This window comes from Rutilus rutilus (genome assembly GCF_951802725.1).
Source record: "Rutilus rutilus genome assembly, chromosome: 4".
Lineage (NCBI taxonomy): Eukaryota > Metazoa > Chordata > Actinopteri > Cypriniformes > Leuciscidae > Rutilus > Rutilus rutilus.
The window spans coordinates 50,463,853-50,483,850 of NC_140212.1; the positions used below are offsets into that span (position 1 = coordinate 50,463,853).

The following is a 19,998-nucleotide window of genomic DNA, read 5'->3' on the forward strand; positions in this document are numbered from 1 at the left end:
CTCAAGATCCACTTTCCTGCAGAGTTTAACTCCAACCCTGATCAGACTCACCTGCCTGCACCTTTCTAGTAATCCAGATGACCTTGATTAGCTTGTTCAGGTGTATTTGATAAGGGTTTGAGCTAAACTCTGCCAGAGAGTGGATCTCAAGGGCCTGAGTTGAGAAGCCCTGTTATAAACCCTACATGAATAACACATGAATATTGCTGTTTGTTTTGTTCTCCACACAGGTTACATAGCTGTAATCTCACTGCTCAGTCTTGTGAGAGTTTGTCTTCAGTTCTTCAATCCTCAAAAACCGCACTGAGAGAGCTGGACCTGAGTAGCAATGACCTGCAGGATTCAGGAGTAAAGATTCTTTCTGACGGACTGAAGAGTCCAAACTGTCAGCTGCAGACACTGAGGTCTGAATTCAAATACATATATTTGATTTTTTTTTGCATTAAATATGTAAAAATTACTCTGCTAAGATTTATTCTGTATGCAATTACATTGTGCTTGTCTTGTTCAGATGTCCCATGTGTAATTTCACTGCTCAGTCTTGTGAGAGTTTGTCTTCAGTTACAACAGAGAGTATAATGAGGATAAAGGACAATTAATTTGTTACATTTATATAACACTTCTCTGGGTACAGTCTATGAAGTAATGTATCTAATTAGTGAAATATTTAGCAAAATATAGTAACGCCTATCCCTAGAGCGCATCCCTTTTTCACAGGCATCAGTGGAAAGTTTGTAGTTTGGACGGATATAGAAATGGCAAAGAAAGTAAAACGAAGCATGTATTACTAATGTTAACTGCGAGAGAGAGAGAGAGAGAGAGAGAGAGAGAGAGAGAGAGAGAGAACTTCTGTTGTATGCTCTTGGTTGCTGATCGTTCACTCAGCACACGTGTCATTTTGTTAAAAACTAAATCGTATTTGTAAGTAAAACATGGACTGTTACATTATTTATGTATAACGAGTGGTTCCCTACATTATTACAGGACATTTGCAGGTCAAGGAATTTAATGAACGCAAACATCCAAAGCGCGCCCTGAAAGTGCCTCAGACAGTGTGTGAATTGAATTGAATTCTCTTTCATGTCTTGCGCTTGAATGGACAAATTCACATTAAATTCTGTTAAACATCCATCTTAGCAAGCATCCTGGTAAACATAGTTGGTTATATCTTAATATGTGTAATCAAAGAAAATGCATACACAGTACAGCAGGCTATATTGGATGTGCATTCGGTCTGCAGCGGCCTAATAAAAGCCTAATGTTTCTGATTGTTAATCAAACTACACAGTAATCACTCCCTGCTATTGACTAAATAACTTTTTAACTTTATAAAATATTAATCGATATTTAATTTATACAGTGATGAATATGCAGTATTATTTCACATTTGATTACTTTAATCAAATTTTATTTATTTGTGCTATTTTTAATTTGATTATTTGTTTGATTTATTTATTTTATTATGAACTTCTTACTTGTCTTTAATAATGTTTTAAATCGACATTATTTGGCTAGTAGTTTTTGATGTGGTATCAAAATTGGAATAGAGAATTGTGATATGTCACTAGTATCTAATAATTCTAACCACTGACCCAGTCCTCAGCACTGAGCCCTGCTGGAGCGGCTCTAAATATGTGCTGTGCTATTAAATGAAATATAAAATATGATAGAGCAATAAAAAGAACAGTGAGGGTAACAGAAGCTCATACAAAACATTTTAACATGCTTAAGCATGAAAATAACTGAAGGTAATATATATTTACTAAACAAATTAAGCCAACTAATTTGATTAATATTCTTTTGGTTTCTCTACCCAATATATTAAAAAGTTACAAATATAGTGAAAATACAGGTATCGGTCTCAGCAAGTACCAAGTCAAAAGTATCAGTATCGGTGCATCCCTACTTAAAGGGATGATTCGGAGTAAAATCAACCTAGGGTCCTTTGCACCATGACCTCAAGACAAACAGATTTATGCGTAGATTTACTTCACATAATCTGCAAAAGTCGTTCACAGCCATGTTCACTCCGGTATTTCTCTCAATGGTTTTGTTTTCGCATCATACATGTGTTTACAGTGGAAGTTAGATGCGGCTGAGCCTGCGCATAACACATGTCATAACCAAACGTTATGTGATTGGCTTACAGGTAACCAATGATTTTAAACTTCAGACAAGTAAACTCTTAAACCCCCCCTCCCCCCTCCTCCCCTCCTGCCGCGAGAAAGAAAACGCTTTTCAATTATGCCATTCCAGACTCTGTCTACGAAGCAAAGCGAAGTAGCAGAGTTTGGTATTACCAGGCTATAGTGCAGGTGCTATTGGCTACAAATTTGTATCTCGTAAATTACCCCACTAATAATGCCCAGAATGGTACCAAACTTCTACAGTAGTACAAATAGGTTCTGTACTCATAAAACGAGGCATTGAAAAGTTTTTAAGTACATCAGGAGTTTATTTAGATAACACTTGCCTGACGGCTCATGCTACCTCTAACCCGGACACCGACATCACTTCACTGAGTTGAGAAAAGCATGTAAAAGTCCTGGCAGAAAGCGATACATAAGGATGTAATGTAACAACGCCCAGTTCCAGGAATACTCTAATATTGTGTTGGTAGTACCTGTTTATAACAATTATTAGTTAACACTAAGTTGTCAACACTTCGGAAAAGATTATAATTTGTCGTTACACTACATCCTTATGCATCTCTTTCTGCTCATTCAGTAAATGCACAGCTAAACAGAAGTGTTTTGAGTCTGGATTCTCAACTCAAGATCAACTAGTCCTCAAGATCCACTTTCCTGCAGAGTTTAACTCCAACCCTGATCAGACTCACCTGCCTGCACCTTTCTAGTAATCCAGATGACCTTGATTAGCTTGTTTAGGTGTATTTGATAGGGGTTTGAGCTAAACTCTGCCAGAGAGTGGATCTCAAGGGCCTGAGTTGAGAAGCCCTGTTATAAACCCTACATGAATAACACATGAATATTGCTGTTTGTTTTGTTCTCCACACAGGTTACATAGCTGTAATCTCACTGCTCAGTCTTGTGAGAGTTTGTCTTCAGTTCTTCAATCCTCAAACACCACCCTGAGAGAGCTGGACCTGAGTAGCAATGACCTGCAGGATTCAGGAGTAAAGATTCTTTCTGTTGGACTGAAGAGTCCAAACTGTCAGCTGCAGACACTGAGGTCTGAATTCAAATACTTATATTTTTTTCTTTTTTGCATTAAATATGTAAAAATTACTCTGCTAAGATTTATTCTGTATGCAATTACATTGTGCTTTTCTTGTTCAGATGTCCCATGTGTAATTTCACTGCTCAGTCTTGTGAGAGTTTGTCTTCAGTTACAACAGAGAGTATAATGAGGATAAAGGACAATTAATTTGTTACATTTATATAACACTTCTCTGGGTACAGTCTATGAAGTAATGTATCTAATTAGTGAAATATTTAGCAAAATATAGTAACGCCTATCCCTAGAGCGCATCCCTTTTTCACAGGCATCAGTGGAAAGTTTGTAGTTTGGATGGATATAGAAATGGCAAAGAAAGTAAAACGAAGCATGTATTACTAATGTTAACTGCGAGAGAGAGAGAGAGAGAGAGAGAGAGAGAGAGAGCACTTCTGTTGTATGCTCTTGGTTGCTGATCGTTCACTCAGCACACGTGTCATTTTGTTAAAAACTAAATTGTATTTGTAAGTAAAACATGGACTGTTACGTTATTTATGTATAACGAGTGGTTCCCTACATTATTACAGGACATTTGCAGGTCAAGGAATTTAATGAACGCAAACATCCAAAGCGCGCCCTGAAAGTGCCTCAGACAGTGTGTGAATTGAATTGAATTCTCTTTCATGTCTTGCGCTTGAATGGACAAATTCACATTAAATTCTGTTAAACATCCATCTTAGCAAGCATCCTGGTAAACATAGTTGGTTATATCTTAATATGTGTAATCAAAGAAAATGCATACACAGTACAGCAGGCTATATTGGATGTGCATTCGGTCTGCAGCGGCCTAATAAAAGCCTAATGTTTCTGATTGTCAAGTCATCTTCATTTATATAGCGCTTTTAACAATGTAGATTGTCTCAAAGCAGCTTTACAGAGATAAATGTATAATTTAACGTAAGATTGTTTTGGCTTTATAGCGGTTCTTTAATAAAGTTATTTTCCAGCCAAAGTTAGTTTTGATCGATTCGCTTCCGTCACAACGATCATTTGTTCTCAAATTGGGGCCGCCAAGACGACACCATTCTCTCTACACAGACTTCAAACGTGAACCTGTGAGAAACGCTGATGGCGTTCAGATGCGCATTAAGAACAGGTTCTATAGTTATGTGCGTTTGAATATATGTGTGCAGGTTTGGAATTTCCCACAAACCAAGCCTAAACAAATTACTGGTGTTTCCTTATAGTTTTGATTCAGAATTTTATTTTATTTTATCAATTCGGGGTAGATACGCAAATTGAGTTTTCCCGACGACGCTTTATCTGTAGGGAAAGGGATCCTCCATAGGGAGAGACTAGTTGGCACTTCAGCACTGCGTTGTCATCGGTCCAGGCGAAGGTCCTTCATCAGATCTGGAAACGGCCTGGATCCGGCAGGCTGCGGGAAAACCTTGGGATAAACAAAGACACTAAAATTAGCGTAGATGCCATTCTTCTCATGATGTAACAAGTACATCAGGATTTATGGGAAGTGTTCCCGGTTCCAGCTGACCTAATCTATGCAGCCTAATATTGAATTATAGAAGTCTATAATGTATTATGTGAACGCTATGTCAAAGAGATGTGTCTTTAATCTAGATTTGAACTGACAGAGTGTGTCTGCTTCCCGGACAATGGTAGGAAGGCTGTTCCAAAGTTTTGGTGCTAAATAGGAAAAGGATCTACCACCAGCAGTCGATTTTGATATTCTAGGTATTATCAACTGGCCGGAATTTTGAGATCGCAATAGACGTGAAGGAGTATAATGCGTTAAGAGCTCGCTCAAGTACTGCGGAGCTAAACCATTTAGTGCTTTGTAAGTGATCAGCAATATTTTAAAATTGATGCGATGTTTAATAGGGAGCCAGTGCAGTTTTGACAGAACCGGGCTAATATGGTCATACTTCCTGGTTCTGGTAAGAACTCGAGCTGCTGCGTTTTGAACTAGCTGTAGTTTGTTTATTAAGCGTGCAGGGCAACCACCCAGTAGAGCATTACAATAATCTAGCCTTGAGGTCATGAACGCATGAACTAATTGTTCCGCATTTGTCAATGAGAGCATATGGCGTAATTTAGATATATTTTTAAGATGGAAAAATGCGGTTTTACAGATACTAGACACGTGACTTTCAAATGAAAGATTGGTATCAAAGAGCACACCCAGGTTCCTAACCGACGACGAAGACTTAACAGAGCAGCCATCAAGTGTTAGACAGTATTCTAGGTTATTACGTGAGGACGTTTTTTGTCCAATAATTAGAATCTCTGTTTTTTCAGAATTTAGAAGTAGGAAATTACGAGTCATCCAATTTTTTATATCAGCTATGCATTCTGTTAATTTAGTGAATTGGTAAGTTTCGTTAGGTTTTGAAGAAATATAGAGCTGAGTATCGTCGGCATAACAGTGAAAGCTAATTCCATGTTTCCTAATGATATCTCCTAATGGTAGCATGTACAGAGTGAACAGCAGCGGTCCTATGTGAGGAAATCAGAACGGATGCAATTGCAAGTAAAAAGGCGTTTATTAAAGGTCAGAAACGCACAAAACACAGGTCGGGGAAAACACACTCAGATGACGATTGTGGCACAGGGACTTCGATGGCCTCCGGTAGTGGTGAAGTGAAGCGTGCTCAGGAAACCAGGAAACAGTGGAACATCCAGACGAGGTGACGACACACAACGAATCCACACGACGAAATCCACAGCAGGGGAACAGAGAGCCACACGGGAACAGGACATGACACCGGGGAAACCACAACGATCTGACAACATGAGATGGGAATTACTGCACAAATAAAGGGAACGGGGATTGATAACAGCTGGCAACACTAATCACTATAATGAGTAACCACGCCCACATACAGACACACACACACACACCAGAAATGAGACAGCCGATTCATGAACCGTGGCAGTACCCCCTCCCCTAGGAACGCCTCCTGGCGTTCCCAGATAAAATTACCTGTCGATTGTAATCATCGATAAGGGAGTGATCCAGAATGTCTCTAGCAGGTACCCAACTTCTCTCCTCTGGACCGTAACCCTCCCAGTCCACCAAGTACTGAAATCCGCGTCCCCTCCGTCTAGAATCCAGAATACGACGAACCGAATAAGTAAGTTCCCCATCTACGAGTCGCGGCGGGGGGGGAACCGGGGCAGGCGGATTAATGTGAGAATAAAACACGGGCTTGACTTTGGACACATGGAAGGCGGGGTGAATTCTCCTGTACGCAGGAGGGAGTTTGAGTCGGACTGTCACTGGACTAATAATTTTGGTGACAGGAAACGGGCCAATGAATTTGGGAGCTAGTTAGACACGGAGCGGAGCGGAATATTCTTGGTAGAAAGCCACACTTTTTGACCCACGACGTAGACGGGAGGCTTGGACCGGTGGCGGTCGGCCTTGGCCTTCATGCGCCCCCCTGCTTGGAGTAGAGTCTCACGGGCTCTAGTCCAAGTACGGCGGCACCTCTGGATGAATGCGTGAGCGGAGGGGACCGCGACTTCGGATTCCAGACTCGGAAAAATTGGTGGCTGGTAACCTAAACTACACTTAAATGGCGAGAGGCCCGTGGATGACACTGGTAATGAATTGTGGGCGTACTCCACCATAGAAAGCTGTTGGCTCCAGGACGACGGATTCTTGGCAACCAAACATCGCAACATTCTCTCGAGGTCCTGATTGGCTCATTCAGACTGGCCATTGCTCTGGGGATGATAGCCCGAGGACAGACTGACCGTGGCCCCCAGTAATTTACAGAATTCTCGCCAAAATTTGGATACAAATTGGGAACCCCTGTCAGAGACCACGTCCATCGGGAGGCCATGTAACCGAAAGACGTGATCTATGACTGCGACCGCTGTCTCCTTGGCTGAAGGTAATTTGGGCAAGGGGATGAAATGTGCCGCCTTCGAGAACCGGTCCACTACGGTTAAAACAACCGTCATGCCTCTGGAAGGCGGGAGGGCGGTGACAAAATCTAGAGCGATATGGGACCAGGGTCTCGAAGGGACAGACAGCGGTCGAAGTAACCCATCTGGGGGTTGGTTAGATGTCTTACCAGTGACACAGACTGAACAAGCCAACACAAAATCGTGAATGTCGCGAGCCATTAATGGCCACCAGAATCGTTGTTTAATTAAAAAACTGGTACGAGTCACTCCTGGATGACAAGCCACGTGGGAGCAATGACCCCATCGAATAACGTCGGACCGTAACCCCTCCGGAACAAACAAACGACCCGGTGGGCAACCAGGCGGAGGCGTTACCCCTTCTAGGGCTGTCTTGACTCTCGATTCGACCTCCCATACCAGAGTGGAGATGACAACTTTCTCAGGTAAAATACACTCGGGAGTCACCGGGCGTTCGGATGGATAAAAAATACGAGATAAAGAGTCGGGTTTGATGTTTTTGGAACCCGGGCGGTACGAGAGAACAAAATCAAAACGTCCGAAAAAAAGAGCCCACCGAGCTTGCCTGGAGTTGAGTCTTTTAGCAGACCTGATGTATTCCAGATTCTTATGATCGGTCCAAACGATAAAGGGAACCCCCGAACCCTCTAACCAATGACGCCACTCCTCCAACGCTAACTTTACTGCCAACAACTCTCTGTTACCAATGTCATAGTTACGTTCGGCAGGCGATAGTCGATGAGAAAAAAACGCGCAGGGATGCATCTTGTCATCTGAGGAAGCGCGTTGTGAAAGCACTGCTCCTACTCCCACCTCTGACGCGTCGACCTCCACCACGAACTGGCGTGTGGGATCAGGGGTGACCAGAGTGGGAGCCGAAACGAAGCGACTTTTGAGGTTGTTGAACACTGCCTGGGCAGTGTTCGACCACCTGAACGTCGTTCGGGGGGAGGTCAAGGCAGTCAGAGGCGCGACTAGTTGGCTGAAATTACGAATGAAACGCCGGTAAAAATTGGCGAACCCCAGAAACCGCTGTAGGGCCTTACGGGAATCTGGACTTGGCCAATCTACCACAGCCTTAACCTTGTCAGGATCCATGCGCACTCCCTCAGAAGAGATGATGTACCCTAGGAAAGGAACAGACTGTGCATGAAACGCGCATTTCTCCGCCTTGACAAAAAGCCCATTCTCTAATAGTCTCTGGAGCACTCGCCTGACGTGTTGAACGTGTTCCTGGAGAGACGAGGAAAAAATCAATATGTCATCCAGGTAAACATATATGAATTGATCTACCATGTCTCTCAACACGTCATTCACGAGTGCCTGGAAAACCGCTGGGCTGTTGGAAAGCCCGAAAGGCATGACCAAATATTCAAAGTGCCCCCTGGGGGTATTAAAAGCGGTTTTCCATTCATCCCCCTTCCTGATGCGAACCAAATGATATGCATTGCGTAAGTCCAGTTTCGTGAAAATGGATGCTCCCTGCAACCTCTCGAAAGCTGAAGACATCAACGGCAAAGGATAAGAATTCTTTACCGTGATGTTGTTCAGCTCTCGGTAATCAATACAAGGTCGCAGAGAACCATCCTTCTTCCCAACGAAAAAGAACCCCGCCCCCGCAGGAGAAGAGGAAGGCTGGATGAATCCAGAGGCCAGAGAATCAGAAATATATTTCTCCATGGCCTCCCTCTCGGGAACAGAAAGAGAGTAAAGTTTGCCTTTAGGCGGAGATTTACCTGGCAGTAGATCTATCGCACAGTCATAGGAACGATGCGGAGGAAGAGAAGCAGCACGAGACTTACTGAACACCTCCTTCAGGTCGAGGTACTCCGCGGGCACGTTAGATAAATCCGCTGCCTCACTCTGAAACACAGAACCAGACACAGAAGAACAAGCCGACAACAAACAGGACTCATGACAGTGGTTACTCCATGTGGAAATAGTGTTAGTGCGCCAGTCGACCCGAGGATTGTGACGGGTAAGCCACGGGTGTCCCAGAACCACTGGTGCAAGTGGTGAGTCCATGAGGAGAAATGATATGCGTTCGGTGTGATTGCCAGAAGTGATGAGAGTGATGATTTCGGTAGTATGAGTGATCCGGGGAAGTTCCTGTCCATTGAGTGCGTTGGCGGTTATCTTGTGCGGAAGGGGAGTGATGGGAATCTGAAGTCTGAGTGCAAGATTGAAGTCCATGAAATTACCCTCCGCTCCCGAATCCAGTAGTGCTTGAGTGCTGTGTGTGGACGTTAGCCATCTCAGTCTTACCGGGAGGAGGGTCGATGATGGTGATGAGGTCTTCTCGGCGGAGATCCCACCCGATAGTAGCCTCATACTTACTATCGGGCTTGCTCTTTTACCGGACACGAATGGATAAAGTGACCAGCCCGGCCGCAGTACAAACACAGTCCTTGGGATCTCCGCCTTTCCCTCTCCTCCCGGGAAAGCTGAGCTCTCCCTACCTGCATGGGCTCGTGGTCGAAAACTGGGCTGACCACGCTCGCTCCACTGGGCTGGTGGTCCTCCACGCTGTGCTGGAAACGATTTGGACGTGTCAGTCCGGTCACCCGATTCAGGCGAGCGTCCACTCTTAACGCCAGCTCCACCAGTCCATTAAGTGTCTCAGGGAGGTCCAAAACGTAGATCTCTTTAAGAACGCGGTCAGCCAGCCCATGCAGGAATCTGTCCCACTGCGCCTCCTCGTTCCAATGGCACTCTGCGGCCAGGGTGCGGAAACGGATGGAATAATCCGACACCGAGCCTTCACCTTGACGCAGATCGGCGAGTAATCTGGCCGCCTCCTTACCCGCCGCTGCGCGATCGAAAACCCTCCTCATCTCCTCGGAGAGTGCCTGGAACGAGGTGCAGCAGTCGTCCTTATTCTCCCACACCGCCGTTCCCCAGAGAGATGCCTTTCCTGACAGCAGTGTCAGTACAAACGCCACCTTGGAGGATTCACTATGAAAGGTGCGCGGCTGTAAGGCAAAATGCATGGAACATCTTGTGAGAAAGGCTCTGCAGAATTCAGGCTCACCAGAATACCCCTCCGGTATGGGTAGACGAGGCTCAGGTTGATTTTCTGTCGCTGGTGCTGGTGGTGGGGGAACGGGCGGTGTGGGCGGCGCAGTGGGAGCTCGTAGATGTTGTAGCTGTTGGGTGAGCTCGGACACCTGTGCCACGAGTGCTTGGACCGCACGACCTGTGTGAGATATGCTCTCCTCTTGTTGATCCATACGCGTGATGCTATGGGAGATGAATTCACTCAGACGAGACTCGCTTGCTGCATCCATATTTGGTCAGATCGTTCTGTGAGGAAATCAGAACGGATGCAATTGCAAGTAAAAAGGCGTTTATTAAAGGTCAGAAACGCACAAACACAGGTCGGGGAAAACACACTCCGATGACGATTGTGGCACAGGGACTTCGATGGCCTCCGGTAGTGGTGAAGTGAAGCGTGCTCAGGAAACCAGGAAACAGTGGAACATCCAGACGAGGTGACGAAACACAACGAATCCACACGACGAAATCCACAGCAGGGGAACAGAGAGCCACACGGGAACAGGACATGACACTGGGGAAACCACAACGATCTGACAACATGAGATGGGAATTACTGCACAAATAAAGGGAACGGGGATTGATAACAGCTGGCAACACTAATCACTATAATGAGTAACCACGCCCACATACAGACACACACACACACACCAGAAATGAGACAGCCGATTCATGAACCGTGACATCCTAGTACTGAGCCTTGTGGTACGCCATACTGAACTTGTGATTGATAAGACATCTCTTCATTTACTGCTACAAACTGATAACGGTCAGATAAGTATGATTTAAACCATGCTAGTGCAATTCCACTAATGCCAACATAGTTTTCTAGTCTATTTAAAAGAATGTTGTGGTCAATGGTGTCAAACGCAGCACTAAGATCGAGTAACACTAATAGAGAGATACAACCACGATCGGATGATAAGAGCAAATCATTTGTTACTCTAACGAGAGCAGTCTCAGTACTATGGTATGGTCTAAATCCGGACTGAAAATCCTCACAGATATAATTTCTTTCTAGAAAGGAACATAGTTGTGAAGATACTGCCTTTTCTAATATCTTTGACAGAAAAGGTAGATTCGAGATCGGCCTGTAATTGACTAATTCTGAAGGATCAAGTTGCATTTTTTTAACAAGCGGTTTAATCATAGCCAGCTTAAAGTTTTTTGGTACGTATCCTAGAGACAAAGACGAATTAATGATATTAAGAAGAGGATCTATGACCTCTGGAAGCATCTCTTTCAGTAGCTTAGTCGGTATAGGGTCTAACATACATGTTGTAGATTTAGATGATTTAACGAGTTTAGTAAATTCTTCCTCTCCTATAGCAACGAATGAATCAAATTTTTCCTCAGGAAGACTACAATGCACTGCCTGATGCGATACTGTAGTAGACGGTTGCATAGTTATAATTTTATCCCTGATATTATCAATCTTATAAGTGAAGAAGTTCATAAAGTCATTACTGCTGTGCTGCTTGGAACCTTCTGTGTTTGAAGCTTTCTTTTTCGTTAGTTTAGCCACTGTTTCAAATAAATACCTAGGATTATGTTTATTTTCTTCTAATAGGTTTGAAAAATAAGCAGATCTAGCAGCTTTTAAAGCCTCTCTGTAAGCAATCGAGCTCTCTTTCCATGAAATGCGAAATACCTCTAGTTTTGTTTTCTTCCAGTTGCGCTCCATTTTTCTGGCTGCTCTCTTAAGGGCCTGAGTGTGCTCGTTGTACCACGGCGTTGGACTATTTTCTTTAATCTTCTTTAAGCGCAAAGGAGCAACTGTGTCTAAAGTGCTGGAAAAGAGAGAGTTAAAAGTTTCTGTTGCAATATCAAGTTTTTCTAAGCTATCCGGGATGCTAAAATGATGAAACTGATCAGGAAGATTATTAATAAAGCAATCTTTAGTAGCAGAAGTGATAGGTCTAACATATTTGTAACACGGAGTCGGCTTTGCAGCCTTGGCTAAATGTAATTTACACGAGACTAGATAATGATCTGAGATGTCATCGCTCTGCTGCAGAATTTCAACGGCATCAACATCTATTCCATGTGATAATATTAGATCTAGAGTATGATTACGACGATGAGTAGGTCCTGACACGTGTTGTCTAACTCCAATTGAGTTTACAATGTCTTTAAATGCCAAACCCAATGCATCTTTTTCATTATCGATGTGCATATTAAAATCACCAACAATTAGTACTTTATCTGCAGCCAATACTAACTCTGATAGAAAGTCCGCAAATTCTTTGATAAAGTCTGTATGGTGCCCTGGTGGCCTGTATACAGTAGCCAGCGCAAATCTCAAACGTGATTTATCATTTATACTATATATTTTTACATTAAGCACTAATACTTCAAAAGAATTATATTCGAAACTTGATTTCTTAGTGGTTTTGAAAATATTACTATAAATTACAGCAACACCACCCCCTTTGCGTTTAAGACGAGGTTCATGTTTATAACAGTAATCTTGTGGGGTGGACTCATTTAAAGTAATGTAATCGTTTGGTTTTAGCCAGGTTTCTGTCAAACACAGCACATCTAGGTTATTATCTGAAATCATATCATTAACCCTCTGGGGTCTGAGCTGTTTTCTGGGCCCTGGAGGTGTTCTGACATGCTCTGACATTTGTGCTTATTTCTGTTACTTGTGACATTTTCATGGCTAAAGTCTTATTACACTGTATTCAGCACAAACTCTGCTACAATAATATATCAACAGCATGTGTGTAAAAGTTTGTAGTTTTGAGATAATGACATTTATGCGTGGTTTGTGAAAATACAAAAAAAAAAAATCACTGAAATAAGGTCATGAAACCCATACTGATTATTTCTTCACAAGACTTTTGAAAATTGTATGACGTAGCCTAGAATATTTGCTCTAAAACTATGTGAAAATCACCCTGACTGCTCATTCAGAGAAGACAATATATTGATTTAAAATTTTTACGACGTGTTTTGTGTGAAAAAGCAATATGCGAAGGGGCGGATCATCTCATTAATATGTAAGGCTTTTTACACCTGAGAAAGACAAAGACACTCCCTAATGGCCCTATTAGGAGCTTATCAGGGCCCATCATTCTGACCAACCTTGCACAAAGAATGAGGAGATTAAAAAAAGAATGGCTTTTAAAATTGTTTGGATTTATTTACAACATAATCCAAAGATACACAACAAAAAAAAAACACTTATTGATAACAATGATCCAAAGAAAGAGACCTTTGTGCCATTCCTAAAAACATTGTACATACCTTTCATTTCCAAGGTGTTTGATTTTCACTTTACCATGTTCATGTACAGAGACATGTACTGTGAATGTTGAAGTCAGCAGGACTCAGTGGCATCTGGGCCCTGAAAAAAAAAAAAAATTGAACATACTGATATCAAGAGAAAGGCCTGCACGATTTTGGGAATACATTTGAGATTTTTCTGGTTAAAATTGCTTTTTAAAATTCACAGAATACACACACACACTCACACAAATGTTTCCAACAATATATTATATAATGAACACAGGTTTGTTGTGCCTTGTAGGTATAGGCTATGCACAGTGCTGCATAAAATAATAACAATATAGCAGCCTATATACATTTTCAAAAAGATTTCAGTAACAACTAAGCTAGAGAAAAATATATTGATTATCATGTTACTTCAAATGTTTCCATTCGTTATGATGATATGAAATGAGATAATAGTAAAACATGAAGCCGTTTGGAGCGTTTTGCTTTTCCAAAATATGATGCATTCAAACGCGATCGCGATCAAAAATATGATACATTCAAACGCGATCGCGCTCAAATATAAAACATTATGATTAGGCCTACCATATACATATCTACGTTTGAGCAGATATCCACAAACACAGTAACAGTAAACACGGGTCTAAATATTATAATATTCACCATATATCTAGCAACAGTTCAACTGCAATGTGAAATTTATGCAACAATAACAAACTAATATGTAAGAATTTCTTACCTTATCTTTCTTGTCTTGAAATCGCATTCTTCTTCTGGGGTAAAGCCAATGTAAACTCACGTCTTTCAAACTCGACGAAAAGCAGAGACTGATGAAGTGTTTTGTTTTTGAGGTAATGAGCGCGTTCGCGTTCCATGTGGAGATTTGCATGTGAATATCTTTTGCGCGAGTAGGCGTGGCCAAATTAACTGTAATGAGCAAGCGTTTGAGAAGCTGGACATCTTGTTGGTTTTATACAAATTACTTAAACAGAAAATATTTGTTTTCAGTTTGAATCCGATCATTTAAAAGTACACACTTAAATGTTTATAAAGGTATATGGCTCATAAATGTGTGACAAGTATTCGCTGAGTTTTGTTTCAGTTTATAGACGTGCTCAAGAAAAAAAAGTTCACCGCGACGGAGAGGCAGAACGCACACCCTGTTTATTTTCTTTATTTTTCAAAAGCACAATGTTTTGATTTGATTGTAAGTGGACACATACAAAAGTAGAAATATCACAGATTCTTTTTTTATATTTATTTTTTCTGTATGACCATAAATGACGGAGTAATTTAAGTTTAAAGTGCTACAATGTAAAAAAAGTCCAGCAAAACGCGGGGGCGCGTTTGCCGACCTCAGAGGGTTAACAATGAGTGCTTTTGAAGTAAGCGATCGAATATTCAGCAACCCAAGCTTTAGCATTTGCTCATCTGTATTATAGCTGTTTTTTATTTGTTGAACATCAATTAAATTTTTAACCTTAGATATGTTTAAACATTTTTTGGATTTCCAAATTCGGGGAACAGACACAGTCTCTATATCAGGGGTCGGCAACCTTTTTGTCATAAAGTGCCATTTTTAAGTTTCCGAGTTCATCACTGTGCCACAACACACATTTAGCCTATATATATATATATATATATATATATATATATATATATATATATATATATATATATATATACACACACACACACACACACACATTTTACATTTTCATAATAGGTAACACAGAAATAGTACAAAAAAATTAAATATTCTCTTGAAATTTGTTTTAGATTTAGATAGACAAATTACAGTATTTATAACTCCTAACTAGAGATGCACCGATTACAATTTTCTAGGCCGATTCCGATTTCCGATTTTTCATTGAGTTTGACCTGCCGATACCAATTTTAGCCGATTCCTATTTCATTTTACACTTTACAGCACACACAAATATTTATTTTCTATATATATATATATATATTTTAATAAAATACCATATCCTTTTACCCAAACTGAATAATAAAAACAAGTTTAAATGGGTACATTTTTTATAAATATTTTTGAGTCTTCATTTTCTTTTCTGACATAACCTAATCCAGTTCATGTTAAAACACACTAGACATGCACATTCTGTGCATTTTGGGCACTTTTGTTTGAAATCATATTTATTTTGTCCATCAAAAGTGGGCTTTCACTTTCATTGAGCGTGAGCAGCGCAGACAAAATAGACTCGGCGGCGAAACCCGCGCTTCACTGCTGCTCACGCGCTGCTCCTGCTCCCGCGTGAATGCACTCATTGATTAACATGCACGCCAAAAAAAATATGCGTGAAACGGCCGTAATTCACGAGGTTTCCTACATGTGCGTTCCGTGTTTTTTTACTATGAGGAATTATTACATCAAAATGTAGATCTGTGTGCAGGTAGACTACTTTATCTGAATGAAATACATACACTTCTCTCGCATTTGCGCGCGTGCCAGCGATTAACCCTCCGCGTGCCAGTGTTGGCACGCGTGCCTTAGGTTGCCTACCCCTGCTCTATATGATGATAGCTAGGTGAAAGAGGCTCTATGTGATGGGATTTATCTGACCTGGGTGACGCGAGGCCGCTAGCAGACGGTTGGTTTAGCCAGTCTGTCTGCTTCCTGACCTGGTGCCCAATTTGTCATGTTTGAGCTCTAAGACTATGAGCCATATTACTAGATAGAAGAGCAGCACCATCCCAGGAGGGATGAATACCATCTCTTTTCAACAGGTCAGGTTTGCCCCAAAAACTTTTCCAATTGTCTATGAATTCTATATTATTACACGGACACCACTCAGACAGCCAGCGATTCAGTGAACACAATCTACTAACTATCTCATCACTCCTGCGAACAGGAAGGGGGCAAGAGCAGATTACAGTGCCTGACATCGTACTTGCAAGTTCACACACCTCTTTAATATTAATTTTGGTGATCTCCGACTGGCGGAGTCGAACATCATTAGTGCCGACATGAATAATGATCTTAGAGAATTTACGATTAGCATTAGCCAGCACTTTTAAATTTACTTTGATGTCAGGCGCTCTGGCTCCCGGCAAACATGTGACTATGTTCGCTGGTGTCTCTATTTTCACGTTCCGTGTGATCGAATCACCAATTACTAGGGCACAATCAACAGAATTCTCAGTGGGTGTTTCACTGAGCGGGGCAAATCGATTTGTTGTGGTAATCGGAACGGAAGAGTGGTTTTTTGATCCGCGACTAGAGCGATCCCTCACTGTCACCCATTTGCCCGGCTGCACAGGCTCTACTTCAGCTGGAACCGAATCATGTAAAGAGTTCACTATGCTAGGCGCATCCAAAATAGTATCTAAAGCTCTAGCACTCTTACTATCCTCAATTAAGGTTTGGATGCGTGTCTCTAATTCTGAAATCTTCTCTGTCAGCCTAACTGACTCCTTGCATTTATCACATATAAATCCTACATTGCCAACAGAGAAGCCAATGCTAAACATGTGACATGAAGTGCAGGTGACAATAACAGGACAAGACATTACTCACCGTGTTTGTTGACTGATTATTACTTACCTGAGCTTTTATTAACTCAAAGGCGCGAGCGCGCGAGAGAAAAATAAATAAATAAAACAGCTGAGCGCACGGGTGGCGCGTTAACAGGCTAGCAGTAGCGAATTAGCGTGTTGTGCTAGTAGTAACGGAAGCTAGCGATGTCAATCTGAGATGTTGGGTAAGCTGTATTTAGTATAAACAACTACAAATTGTAGTAAATGATGGTTCAAAACAAAGAAATACGAGGCTAAGACGGAGCTTACAGCACCGAAGCAACTCACAGCACGAAGAGAGGCAGACAGAAGCAATCGAATTGCTTCTCGATTGTTAATCAACAATCAAGAATTGTTAATCAACAAACAGAATTGATTACTGTGTAGTTCGATTGTTAATCAAACTACACAGTAATCACTCCCTGCTATTGACTAAATAACTTTTTAAATTTATAAAATATTAATCGATATTTAATTTATACAGTGATGAATATGCAGTATTATTTCACATTTGATTAATTTAATCAAATTATATACCTGAAAACTATTGTTAGACCAACCTGAAAAACCCCAAAACAACTGTTTATTTAATTTGTTGCCTTTCTTTGTTCTATTGTATTTATTTGTGCTATTTTTAATTTGATTATTTGTTTGATTTATTTATTTTATTATGAACTTCTTACTTGTCTTTAATAATGTTTTAAATCGACATTATTTGGCTAGTAGTTTTTGATGTGGTATCAAAATTGGAATAGAGAATTGTGATATGTCACTAGTATCTAATAATTCTAACCACTGACCCAGTCCTCAGCACTGAGCCCTGCTGGAGCGGCTCTAAATATGTGCTGTGCTATTAAATGAAAAATAAAATATGATAGAGCAATAAAAAGAACAGTGAGGGTAACAGAAGCTCATACAATACATTTTAACATGCTTAAGCATGAAAATAACTGAAGGTAATATATATTTACTAACCAAATTAAGCCAACTAATTTGATTAATATTCTTTTGGTTTCTCTACCCAATATATTAAAAAGTTACAAATATAGTGAAAATACTGGTATCGGTCTCAGCAAGTACCAAGTCAAAAGTATCAGTATCGGTGCATCCCTACTTAAAGGGATGATTCGGAGTAAAATCAACCTAGGGTCCTTTGCACCATGACCTCAAGACAAACAGATTTATGCGTAGATTTACTTCACATAATCTGCAAAAGTCGTTCACAGCCATGTTCACTCCGGTATTTCTCTCAATGGTTTTGTTTTCGCATCATACATGTGTTTACAGTGGAAGTTAGATGCGGCTGAGCCTGCGCATAACACATGTCATAACCAAACGTTATGTGATTGGCTTACAGGTAACCAATGATTTTAAACTTCAGACAAGTGAACCCTTGTTATAAACCCTACATGGAAAACACATTAATATTGCTGTTTGTTTTGTTCTCGACACAGGTTGCATAGCTGTAATCTCACTGCTCAGTGTTGTGAGAATTTGTCTTCAGTTCTTCAATCCTCAAACACCACCCTGAGAGAGCTGGACCTGAGTAACAATGACCTGCAGGATTCAGGAGTGAAGCTTCTTTGTGATGGAATGAAGAGTACAAACTGTCAGCTACAGACACTGAGGTATATGGTTTTCCATTAAACAATTAATATAAAAATATATTATCACAATAAATAATGATGACATTTTTTCAACAAATCCGATCTCAATGGAATGCCAGAACAAGAGACAAAAACAACATTTGCAGAGATGTAATTGACCATTTTGCAAATGACATTTGCAATCAAAAAATAATGCATTCAATACCAATATTCATCACCACACCAATTAACGTCATCTCTGGGGCTTGACCTTGCTACCTGCATTCTGGTGCAAAAATCTTACTTTAACATCGATCTTCTCCAGGATGATTCCTCGCATCAAAATCCCCAGTAATGTACACTGCTCAGTGTTTAAATACAGTAATCCACATCCAGAGTGTTAAAGTCAAACTGAAGCAGTGTAGAAGTTAATGAGATAATTAAGGTGAGAGAAATTAAAAATGTCACTTCAGGGTTTCACCCCTATACCTAAACTCACTACTTAGGTGCCCTTTACTGTTCGCTGCTGGTGGAGCGACTTGCCTAAAGCCAGGTTCACACTGTAAGATTTTGGCCACTATTTGTGTCAGAAAGGGAGTCGTAGATCCAATTGCAAGAACGCAGTTTATTGACAGACAGGACAGCAGAAAAAAACTCAGAAAGAACAGTCAATACTCTGGTGGATTCAAACCAGCGATCCAAAGGAGAGAGAGATGAAGAGACAGGAATCAAACACAGCGTGGTAACTCAAACCGGACAGCTGGTTGAAGAAAACTCAAGGATGATCTCCGTGCTGCTTGGAAGCACAAATGAATTGCAGGAATGACTCTGCTAGGAACTCAGATACAGGAACTAGGTGAGAATACAAAACAAGAGTGATGAACTGACACCAAGCATATCTCACTCCAGCTAGATGTAGGTAGCTGACTAGCTGCAGCTGAATGACTGATTGAGTGATCAGCTGGTTACTAGGCAACAAACAAGCCACCATACACACAGACCCAACACCTACAAACACACCCGACAAATACGCAAAATGAACGCACAGATCTATGAACCGTGACAATTTGGCTGTCAGAGACAAATTTTGAGAACCCTTGAAAAGATTCCTCTGCTCCTAGATCCTAGAATCTACAGAAAATACAGCTGAAAATACAAACTACGCAGGTCATTGTGTGAAAGAGGCTGATTTGAATGCCAAACTAATGTCATGTGGACTGTTGTTGTGTCTGTCTGTAGGTTGTCTGGCTGTATGGTGACAGAGGAAGGCTGTGGTTATGTGTCTTCAGCTCTGAGTTCAAACCCCTCACACCTGAGAGAGCTGGATCTGAGCTACAATCACCCAGGAGATTCAGGAGTCAAGCTGCTCACTGAACAACTGGAGGATCCAAACTACAGACTGGAAAAACTCAAGTATGTAGACCAGGAAGAGTTTTGATTAAACAACTCAAAAAAC

General features: G+C 41.2%; 1 protein-coding gene across 1 annotated transcript; it reads left to right on the forward strand.

Annotated features, from left to right (window-relative positions):
• Positions 1–328: 328 nt before the first annotated feature.
• Positions 329–19,980, forward strand: LOC311289855 (uncharacterized protein; the record flags this gene model as incomplete). The annotated part of the gene is made up of 4 exons (XM_084408100.1): positions 329–348; positions 3,019–3,192; positions 18,411–18,584; positions 19,782–19,980. The coding sequence occupies 4 exons, from the start codon at positions 329–331 to the stop codon at positions 19,978–19,980; spliced, it is 567 nt and encodes a 188-aa protein (XP_084264226.1).
• Between the last annotated feature and the right edge of the window lie 18 nt (positions 19,981–19,998).